We start from the raw sequence: 12,507 nt of genomic DNA, 5'->3' as shown, positions 1-12,507 counted from the left end.
CCAGTGCAGTAAAATGGTTAAATATTGCATATCAGTTTATTACCTGCTGTCATTTGTGTAAGATCTTTGAACATCCGCAGCCCTCGCCATGCGGACGATAGAATGCGATATCATGCTAAAAAGACTGCATTTTTCGCTATCTGTGAATGGGTCTTCCACTGAAAACTCTCTGTTTCTAATACTTTCCTCTGGTTCCCAGAAATTGTTCACTTCGTCCATCTTCGCCTCTTTCGGTTCCCACCGGACGATATCGCCCAGTCTATTGAATTCGATGTTATCGTATGAGTATCTGAAAAGAAGAAAAAGTAATATAATGGATGGACAAATTTGGTTTGGGATTTGACGATGCAATGTTCGAGTATGGCGCCTGTTAGGGCAAATTGTGCCTAATATGTTGCAAAAGATAAATATACGTATCTCATAAGTCATATTATAGTATTACTTTTAGTTTTCTAGAGTTTGAAATCATTCATTTAGAATGTGAAAGATTTCTAAATGTGTAATATTTTTAGTGATAGCAAAATGCTTATGACTAATTATCTTGAACATTTTTAATCGAATTGGCAATGAGCAGTTGGATATGAGATTCCTTAAGGTGTTTCCAAATCTGGAGAAATTGAAAATTTCAGAAGAATTCGAGTTAAAGTTAAGATAACATTTGAGAAGATTTCTGTATGTGAATTCAATCTTGAACGATCATTTCTTTTCAAAACTACATAAAAAAAATATCGGTGACATTCAATTGTTTAATATTTTTACACGATAATTTTAAATAATTAAATTTACTAAAGAAAATGGACAATATGAAAAAAGAGATAAATACATAAAGGAATAAATACATACATATACATAAAGAAATAAATACATACATTTACATAATATGCATATTGATATAAATACATGCATATACATAATATATATATTGATATAAATACATACATTTATATATTCATTGTTTGTTTGTTGTTTGTTTCTTATGGCACTTGCCACTGACAAGCCCACTGTTACGAAGACAGCGATTTAAGCCTGAGGGGGAACGTCTCTTATTTTTTATAGCAGCGCCAACTAGGGCTACTTTGCCACTCACGCATCACTCATTCGCTTGCACAACCCCTTTTTGCAGGAGGGCACATTCACACATCTCACAGATAGAACAACCATGCCCAAACCGGGACTCGAACCCGGGACGCCCAGATCACGGGGAAGACGCGCTACCCCTATGCCAGGACGCCGGCTTATATATTCATATTATACGTAAAGAAATAAAATCATATATATTAAATATTTTCTCCAAACTCTGTCATACCTGAATTTTTCGCTACTCGTATTCTTGTGACATTGAATCTAGAAATGGCAATAATGTAGAATGTGAATCAGAGAAAGAAAGCTACAGTTTTTTCCTCTGATTGTGTTTTAAGTAGCATTAACAAAAACTGACAAACTGATGCGTTTTGAAATAATGTTGCTTGCGGCGGTCGTATTTCTTAGCGAAAATGCAACCTTCTTTTATGTAATAGAACAAAATCTATTTCAGGAAATAAATAAAAGTACTTTAAGATCGCTTTAAGCAAGAGAACATACCACATTGTATTTATCAAGAGTTCTTGATTTATAGATTTGGCAAGGCCAAGAGGAATTGCAACTGCCGCCATAATTAATACTCAAATATTCTGCTGCTCTAAAATTATTAAATCAACAATTATTGTTATTTAAAAGAGAACAATTAATGTTTCTACAGTAAGGAGAGTGAATTGTTATATCAGAATTATATTTAGAATAGAGAAAAATGTGGAGGAGTTTTTGTTCGGATGTTGCTATCTTCATTTCTTGGTATTACTTCAGACTTGCCACCGCTATAAATATTCAGGCAGAACTCACATTTATAGCTTAAGGGGGGGGGGTGAAACTTTTTATATAAAGCATGGTGAATTGTTGAATTCGAATATGTTATGCATGTCACTGCAAAACATAGACTTCCTATCTGGATTTGATGACTATCAACTTTGGTACTTTCGCTTTTGCCATGTATTTTTTCTATAAATAATTAATAGAGCTTTTGCTTTGCCACTATATCTATTAACTTCGCACAATTAATCCAAGCGACATCATAATTATTTGCTATTCCGATGTTACTTTACGTAAATCATGAATATTTATATAAATTCTTTATAAAGCTTACCTTTTGAGGAAATAAAATAATTCATTCTGCAACCCATAATTAGGATTAGCAGCTTCAAATTTCTCAGCCAGAGCAATGAAATTTTCAATGGTTTGTGACAAAGGATTCTCCTGTCCATTAATGAGCAGTGGTGTTCCATCAGCATTTGGTTTCGGCAAACATATTGGTTCAATATACTTTTCAAAGTCGTCTCTGGTCATGGCACTCCATGTCGGACTTATGAGGCAGAAACCTAAGCAAAAAAAAAAAAAAAACCTTTATTAAAAAAAAAACTTAATTAAAAAAAAACTTAATTACACTTTGCAAAATAAACCATTCTTGATCATGGATTTTTTAAAAAATTCATTTATTAATTGATGAGAGATAAAAATTTAAAACAAAAATAAAAAGCAGCCCAGAAAAATTCAGTAATTCTTTTATCTATAAATGCCTGTTTTTGAAAATTTTTGCAGATTTTTTTTACCTTTCAAAATAAATCTTCTTTTCTAAATTTTTTTATGGCACCTGGTCGAGACAGAACTTATATTTTGTTTATTTGTAGTGTTCTAGCCTTTGATTGTGACGCTCTTGTTAAATTAACTCCGCAAAAGCAATTTATGAGACATGGAGTTTTTTTTTTTATATAATTTCTCTTGATAAAAAAATGTTATTACACTAAGTTATAGGATAAAAATTTTTTAATATTGAATGCAAAATCATTAATTATTGATCACGTATAATTCTTTAATCAGAAAACTCCTTAGAAAATTCTTTAAAGTGATACAGCTACATGGATTTATATGCAAAATGCAATTATCTGAAATGACGTTTTTTACTCATATGAATATTAGGCATTAAATGACAGTTAAAGATATATTTTTCGAGAATTAACCATAATTATACTTTTCTGAAATTAAAAATGTCATAGAAATAACTATGAATTGTGATATAAGAAAGAGTATTTTAACAATTTTTTCGGAGGCAATAAAATGTAAAATTAAATTTTCAGCCACTGAACTAAGAAATTAATCTTTGGAAAATTCTCAAATATAAAATCTAGTTCTCTTTAAAATATGAATTATTATAAATTATTTTTATAATGCAGTGACTTTAAAGAAAAGTACTAATGGACTTTCCGTTTGCGTGATACTTTGATTTCCAATAATATTCAAATAAAAGTTCAAAAAGTTCCAATAATATTAAAGAAAAAGAAAAAGTTTGAAGAAGATTGTAAAAGAGTTTAAAAATAGAAATAGATTGGAAAGAGGCGAATGAATTTTCTTTTGCATAAAAACTCGCAATATCCGATTGGACTCATTTGTACAACTAGAAACCAGTCTGATGCATACATATTAAAATATAACAATTTTCAAAGAACAGAACACAAAAATTTGCATTGTAATATTTTCAACTATTTTTATTTAACTTAAATTTTTGTTTGCCCTGTTTCAAAAAAATGGAATTTATTTATTGCCTTTTCGTTCATAACTTGATACATTACAGTTTTGAAACTTTGTATGTATTCTCAATTTCAATAAATTATTTTAGTATTTATCAGAAACTACAAGTTGCAAGTTAATCGATCAATTAAATAAAATTTTAATTCCATACTAGTGGTGCCATCTGGTAATACATTTAAGAAATATTCAGCATTAAGTAATATCTGTAATACTATATTATGATTTGAAAAGTAATTTAAAAAACTAATTGTTTTTTCATTTAGTTTATATTAAAATTAATATTCTACTGTTGATTTTTACATTACAAGTAACTTTTTGAACAACTAGTGATGCTACTACGATTTATATTAATACACTATACAATTTTTGTACTCAGTTAAAGTTGATACATCTTAAAAACATGAAAAGGAAAATTATTCATAATAGCGAAATTGCAGGCAGTTGAATATTCATTTTAATCCCTAGTAATCATATACGAGAATTTGTGTATTTCTTAATGCTTAACATATTCGACCATTTGATTTGCACTTACCAAATATGGAGCAAGAACACTTTTAAAAATGGAAAATATACTTTTTGAGATTTTAATTAATTAGAACGAAGAGTAATTTTGACAAGTTTTAACAACAATTTTCGAAAATGTTGCACAAAAAGCATTTTTCTATTATTTTAAAATTTGAAAATTGTCTCTGCAATAATATTAATACAATTTTTGTGCACTTCAATTGTTTTCCTGAATATTTATTTAAAAATATACTTTTTTTGAATAGTTACAACTTTGCTTTTATTGTTGGTGTGAAATTCAACTGTTTTCATAGTTTTATCAAATATTTATTTAATCGTGTGATTTTCTTCCTTTTTTTGAAAGCTGAAGAAGAAAGATACTCTGTTGAAAGAATAAAATAGAAAGATGCAGAAAGATACCGCAGAGTTTCCGCAAAGAATAAAAAAGTGGCATTAGAAGATAGATTGTCAGCTATATTTTAAAGGCAGTATGGTATCATTGAACTTGATGCTATTAGAGCAATTCACGCACCAATTAAATAGATCAGGGGTAACACTATTACAATCACACGGCTTTAAATTTTATAACAATTGGAAATTTAGCAATGCTAAATTGAAGGAACCATGAGTAAGAAGTAATGCAGATACAACATGTTATAAGATTTAATGAAATTTTAAAATAAAAGATTTTTTGGCAAACCGACTGATCTCCAAAATCGTCCCATCGGTAATATTTATAATAATGAATTATAATTTAAAATCATCACAAAAATTTATTCTTTCTCATTTAAGATTTGTTAAAAATTTAACCTAATGTTAATTTTTACATTGTAAGTATCTTTTTTGAACCACTTATGAAGTTCTTGCGATTTTGATTAATAAATGACGCATTTTTAGGTGCACTATCAATTCGTGAACACGAAGTCGTTGATGGTATCTAACTACTTGCAATCGAAGAGTACCTATTGGTTAAAAACTAAGTTTTAATGAATTTGTATGAGATAATATGAATAACCATTCTTTATTGTTTGATAAAAATAGATAGTTCGTTTGCTCTGTTTTTGACGAGTTTTGGATTCTGTACTTTAATAGTTCCGGATTTCTTCTATGTGAGATGATTTCATGATAACATTATCAATCCAGAAATTAGGTTGACAAGATTATTTCGAGTTTATTGCTAACTTATTCTATAAGAGTTTTATAATTCATTTTTAATAGTTAACAAAGATTTATTATAAATTAAGAGTAATCGAAAGTTAGCTGAGACAATTTTTGATTTAAAATTAATGAATAGAATAAAATTTTGCACTTATTAAAAAAAAAGCATGATTTAAAAAACTTACTTACCCGCAATTAGAAGAAACCGTAGAATCATTCTGTATTTACTTTGCATACACTTTGAATCTGAAATTACAGACAATATTTTTCATTCATCTCTAGTGTGAATTAAATAGTAGAACAGAAATATGAATTACTATAATTGTCAATCAAAATCATCTGGGCAGTGTGGGAAAAGGAACTTAAAACAAACTAATAAAATAGATAACCGAATAATTAATATCACATATTAATTATTAAATATATTAGATATGTTTGACTTCTAGATTTGTTGTAGTTTGGATTTATTTGTGAATAAATTTATTTAAAATAATTGCAGATAATCTGGGGCTTTTTATCAAGAGTTTCAAAAATTCCAGATCGAAGCTTTTCGTCAGAAACGTTTATGAAGCTTAACGTTTTTCATGCTATAAAAATTTCATGCTTGTAAAAATAGAATTTCAGTATTGATTTTTCAATCATTTTTATGTTTTAAAATTTTATACAGTTATATGTTATGAAGACATTATAGAGTTTGAAATTTTCAAAACTAAATTATCAGTTAATCTTCCATTTATGAATTTTGCGTTCCAATGAAAAAACTGGCTGTAAATTTGAGAAAGAAATTTATTGCTTACATTATAAATATATTCATTAAATTACATTATAAATATATCAACTACGTAAAGTGAGCAGAAAAAACGGAGAAATTAAATCAGTAAAAAAAAAATTGTAAACACCCTCATTTAAATCAGATTTCAAAATGAAATAAAGGAAATCAATAACAGTTATTAAAATATATATTAAGACTACAATTTTCTCAGAGATTTTCTATTAGTAGCAGCTTGCCTTTCACCAGTTTCTCTTTTACTGTCGATTTTTTTGATAAAAATGATTTTAACTTTATTAGTACGTAAATGGAAGCACTTTTAGAAAGATGCGTTAGTTAATGTTTTTCACGAATCAAAGAACCTGTCTTATTATAAATTTGAGTAAAGGCAGTTCTGTCTATTTGAAAATAAAATAAAATAAAATTTAAATTTCTGTCTTTCAGACTTTGGAAAGAAATTTTCAAAGAACTATATAAAAATATGTTGAACTCAATTTTAGTATTTAAATATTTATAAGGAAAAACTTCACATTTTCTTGTGTGATTTTCCAAAATGGTCAGAAAGAATGGTAATTAATTGAAAAAGAAAGCTACTACAAATTTGTAAAATTGGTATTTATAAAATGCAATTCTTTAAAGCTATTTAGAGTTTCTGAATTAGGTAAATTATTGCCTAATACAGAGATAATTGCTCAAGGTTGAGAGAATTTTATTTCACACAATTTAGATTAAATGAGTAGATCATTTACAAAAATGTTCTTAGTAGGGAGTATTTAAAACATAAAAATTTATTTTAATGCTGAACTAATATTGTTTTTAGAAAAATTTCTATAAAATAAAAAGTAAAAATTCTGTGTTAGTAATAGGAAGTAATTTCTAAGTTATGAAGCAGTGAAAAAGCACGAAAACTAATATGGATTAGTAAAGCAAATATATGGAAGTATTTATATTTCTGAATTTTGTTTGAGTGTGAAAATGTCAAAATTTGGCATTCAAAAAAATTTCCTTCTAATATCTCTTATTCTTGCCCAATATGAGAAATTATTATATACACATATCGCATGATTCATAAGTAAAAGCTGTAATTGTATAATTCCCAGTTTTTTTTATTTTCGTCCTTATTTTTTTTTATTTATAATTTGGCCTTACTTAAGGACGATCCCCCCCCTCGAGTTAATTTTAGCACATGTTATAGATTTAATAATAACAAATGCAAAGAAATAATAACGCGTTATTGCTTGCTTATCTAATAAAATAAAAAAAAAACATAAAAAAAATGTTTTTATGAAAGACAAGAAATGTAATAAAAATAAATATTAAAAATAATTCACTTTCTTCACAAGAGTGTTTTAGAAGTATATGCTAGATAAAGTGCACATTCATATAATTCCTACATATTTCACTAGATAATTGATCATGATTTATCAGTTATTTCATAGAAAATCTATTCATTTCATAGAATAATTGATCACATTCTGTGAAATTAAGGATTTTATATTTTAAAGACAACACAATACACTGAAATCGTAATGCGCATGCAGAGAATTTACCTCAATGATTCTTTCATTTACAGTGTATCCCTGTAAATTGCAAATATCACGTCAGTGATTCTTTCATTTATAGTTCTATAAAATATATCCATATAAAAAATGAAATGCATATTTAAGAAATTAACACGCGCAATTTGTATATTGATGATTTTTTATCTTACATTGTGGCAGTATAACTGAAAGTTTAAAATGTTGATACAAGAATATTAAGAACATTTTGATTAATCATATTCCAAGATAACACCTGCAAGCATCACTTATTACGCGTTTCTTTAAATGATTATCAGAATGTGCAATGAAAACACATTACATATACATAGTTGTATACCATTTAGGTTTAACTAAGACAGATGTATTATTTTCCACAAGAAAAAGAAAACAAAGTTCTGTGAACTCTGACTATTGTTTATCCAGCGTTTGCAACATCAAAAGGTTCATACTACAAACAATATGCTTCAATTTCGGCTCCAAGACATTATATTCCTTATCAAAAACACATGTCGTTGTTAAGCCCACATTACCTTCAATATCTTGATGTTTTCATGATAACAATTACAATTCCCTAACAAATACAAACTGCACATTGAATAGTAGGATTCGGAAATAACTTTGAATCTCCTTTATATCTGAAAATAGCATGTGCTACTTGGAAAAATGATAATGATTTAGTATTTTATTAAACAATGCCAAATGTACTATGTCTCTAGTTGAAATATTAAAGTTTCTTTGTTTAAAATTCGCTATTATCGCCTAAAAAACTAGTTAACCTTAATATATAAAGCTTATAAATAATATTATTAATATTAATAAAAAATGTATATGTATGAATCAGTTTCCAAAATGTATTAATTACTACAGTTAGAATAATAAAAATAATTCAAAGTGTTCAAACATATCATGCTGTCTTAAAATTTATTTTCAAGGACAATTATAAAAAAAATATAAAATTTTGTGTATTATAGAATTTTAAAAAGTGTTGAGATGTTAGTTGAAAAAAACCCTCATAAAATATATTCTGATTTTCTTAAATGTAAAATTTATTTTTTGCAATTCACTAATTTAAGGTTTTAAAAAATATTCTTTTTCGATTCGTAATAATTAAAAACGTTTCATATAGAATCTACAAGTAAAAACGAATTTAAAAATAAATAAAATAAAAAAAAACTGTGAACTATTTATACGTTTTTATAAACTTTGCGATTTATATAATTTTTAAAACTTTGTTCCCATAATTTTGTTTCAATTTCTTGTGAATTTTCCAAATTTCTATTTAATGTGATTATTGACTATACGTACGATACTCCCAATTCTTATGGTTTTATTTAAAGTTTGTTTTTTTTTAATTCGAAAACATGTACAGATTTTCTCAACATTTCTATATATGGAAGATAAAAACAAAGATATGATATAGCATATTTTTATTTCTTACATTGATTATCATCATGTATATTTACAGCATATTTCTGGACTACTTTTTCCCCGAAAATAAATATTAGTATCATTATTAAGAGATGAATCACAAACACTATTTATATGGATATATCTATCTAGCTATCGATCTATTGGCATTTGCTCTAATGTTTTTCGAACTGAAAAATGTTTTTATAAATTTAATTACTTGGAAGAGTTTCTAATAATAGAAATGAAGAGAAGATCTTACAGGAAGTATAATATTTTTCATATCAAACAAATATGATTTTCAACCGTACTTAAAATTAAATCTGTAAGATTTAACCAGATAAAAATGTAATTTTCTGATTTAATAAAATCATTGACAAAAAAAAAGCATGAATTATACATTATTTTTGAAATAATAAATGATTTTAAATTCTGTAAAATTGAACTCTAATGTAAATATTTTAAAGAAATATAATTGATTTTTTTTTGTTATTAGATAACAACAATTAAAACCACTAAGATGGGGGAGGTGTGCTAATATTTTATGTGGATTTTATTTAATAAATAAAATATTTTTTGTTCAAAAAATTTATTTGAGAAATCGCAACAAATTATTATATTTCTTTTTAAACAAAAGAAATGTATGGAAAAATTATTAAAAAAAACCATCTATTTTTTCTCCTTGTTTGCCGTTAGTACCCCACCCAGTTTTCATTTTCAAGATTGAAAAAGGATCAGGCCCTCTGGCGGCAAACAAATTCAAGATACGTGATAGGATTGAAAACTTTCAAATAACTTTCGTTAATCTTTTTAAAAATATTTTAAAATCTATTTTCCTCACCGATTAAGACTATTCAGATAATCGTTTTTTTTTTCAATTCAATTCGATTCCAATTTCATGACGTGACAATAGAACGGAACGATGACAATTAAAATTGAAAATGTTATCTTTATCTGTTTATATATGTATTTACAATGTAAATGAAAGTTATTTTTTTTTTGCTGTAATAATTGATTTTATAAGTATAGAATTGATCGTAATATTATTTAACAGATAGTCATTATTATCAATTTTCTTTGAACTAACTGTTCAATTTTTTAAACTGTTTAATATTATTTAACCGTTGTTTATTATAAATTCGTTTTCAAGGCTACAGCTAGAAAACGGGTTTTGGCAAAATAAATACCAAAAAATAAAAGCTACTTCTAGTAGGAGTTTATGTATATGATTGCAAATTTAAGACATACCCTTCAGCTTAAAAAAAGTTCATCTACTTACTACTTTAATTTCATTCGAAAAATAGTAAATATTCTGTATTTAAGTTCTCAATATTTTTGATGCTTTAAGGGCATTGAAGTTGCCTGCCTTAACAGTTCTTCTTAACTTATTATCAAGCAAATAAAATTATATTCAGAAAAGAATTTTTAAAATTTTATATTTTATTCCAATAAAGCATGATCATTATTTTATTCACTAAATCCATGAACATATGCTAAACATTGCAAGCTAAATAAAATTATTTTAGCATAGAATATTGAAAAAAGATCAGGGATCTACTTACCAGAGTTATTCCTTATGTGTTTTCGGTTTCTGTAGCAGAATTAAAAGAACCGTTAGTGATAAATGCGCGCCTTATTGCAGGATGCTAAGGCAAGTGTGAAACACCGTTTTCGAGAGCTAACTTTACCTGATAAGGTGTTCGCATGGCAACCGAAAGATTACACATTCTTTTCCGCTTTATCAAGTCGAAAGTACAAGTAGAAGGTGACTGTTTGCACAAGAAACACACCGACAAAAGCAGAGTTTGAATTTTCCTGTCATAAGGTCACAATTTTACAATAAAAAATGGATTGATGATAATACTGTAACATGACTTAATCGTTTTTAAGAAATGTTCCAAAACATTACACGGCAATGACAAAAGTCTAATTAAGTATCATTATTTGTCTATTTACTGTGGATTTATCAATGGATATTTTTAATGGAAAAATATAGAAAGAAAAAAATTCGGAGAAAAAGATTCGAAAATAATAATGATGCTTATTCAGTTTCATCTGAATGTTCTAGAAGCGTTTTAGTGTTAAGTATTTTAGTGTAGAAGTATTTATTCTAAAAGCTTAACCCTTCTATTGTTTTTATAATGCTTAACCCACATTTCAAATGGTTTAAGACCCATTAATTGTCAAGACACGATCCTTATATTAATATTCAAATTTGGTGAATAGAAACCACTAATCAGCTGGTAGCAATACACACCAGTTGATATTTTTCTTTGTTTGAAATTGAAGAAATTAGCTTCCAATGACACATAGTGATATAACATATACTTTTTAAAATACAAAACATACCAGAAAATATTGAAAATAATTAAAAAAAGACAAATTCCATAACTTTCTAATGAAATTTTTCGTTCCGATTTTGACTGATTTTCATGTTTCTGATTTAAAATATTAATTAGGCTTCTAAATTGTTATAATTTCTAAATAATTAGAAATTATAATATTTTTTGATAACTTTGGAGATTAGGAACAGAAAAATAATTAAAAAAAAGCCATTTAAAAAATAAAAATAAAAAGTATTTCATTGAAACCAAATTAATTTTCCGATAATATTTTTTATTTTAATAGATTTTTAAAAATATTTTTAAGGGAGCTTATTTTTTTACCCTGATATCAATGAAAATGTTAATTTTTAAAATTTTGTGCTTAAACATATTTCTAAGCCTTAGATCGCATTTTCTGAAAATTTGAAAAAGATTGGGCGAAAAATTAGCGAGATATTTTGTCGTTTTGAAAGACACGTTATCAAGAGTCACGCCTCCTTTTACTGTTTTATAAATTTTTGCAAAATTTTGAATTATTTATATATTGAATACAATATAATAATCTTATAATAAATAGTACGATGCACATCAAACATATTCAGAATAGTTTTTTAATGTGAATTTATGCCGATGGAATACATAATACATCATAAAAGCTCTTAAATGAAATAAAGGGATTAAAAATTATTCGCTTCGCATCATTGAGAAGCGAAATACGGATGCATTTAAGTACTAATAGCATTTCATACTTTGAAGCATTCTCTTAATAATTTTTAGAATTCGAATCATAGATGATATTTCAACATATAAGAAATTTAAGGAATCAGGAAAATTTTTGAATTATAGAATTAAAAATAACGGAATCTGTACTGCTTGCTTATTAATCTGACGATCACTGGATACCAAAATGGCTCCAAAGTATTTAAAATTTTGAAACAGTATTGAGAAGAAACTAGTTATGATCAAATTTATAAACAATATGTTTACCTTATTTAGAATAAATTTATAAAAATGAATAATAGCTAAATCTCATAATAATAATAATGCATCGATTATAATAATTTTCAGTAATATAAATAACATGGGAGCCTATTTTCAAATATATCAAAAGTTCTATTTGTTTATAGGTAATGCCAGCATTAAGGGAGAAACTTCCAATTTTTATTATTGTACATCAAACCCATTT

At 26.5% G+C, this 12,507-nt stretch overlaps 1 protein-coding gene across 1 annotated transcript in view; it reads right to left on the bottom strand.

The window, feature by feature from the left end:
* LOC129965758 (uncharacterized) overlaps positions 1-10,698 on the bottom strand; it is a 33,940-nt gene extending 23,242 nt beyond the window's left edge. The window contains exons 1-4 of the mRNA XM_056079913.1: positions 10,560-10,698; positions 5,470-5,526; positions 2,180-2,411; positions 44-289 (exon numbers count right to left, since the gene is read on the bottom strand). Coding sequence (XP_055935888.1) covers positions 44-289; positions 2,180-2,411; positions 5,470-5,515 — 524 coding nt within the window. The 5' untranslated portion in view covers positions 5,516-5,526; positions 10,560-10,698. The remainder of the gene's footprint in view (positions 1-43; positions 290-2,179; positions 2,412-5,469; positions 5,527-10,559) is intronic.
* Between the last annotated feature and the right edge of the window lie 1,809 nt (positions 10,699-12,507).

This window comes from Argiope bruennichi, chromosome 4, assembly GCF_947563725.1.
Source record: "Argiope bruennichi chromosome 4, qqArgBrue1.1, whole genome shotgun sequence".
In the NCBI taxonomy this organism is placed as follows: Eukaryota; Metazoa; Arthropoda; class Arachnida; order Araneae; family Araneidae; genus Argiope; species Argiope bruennichi.
The sequence above is the reverse complement of the archived record's forward strand: the minus strand, read 5'-3'. Positions and strand labels throughout refer to the sequence as shown.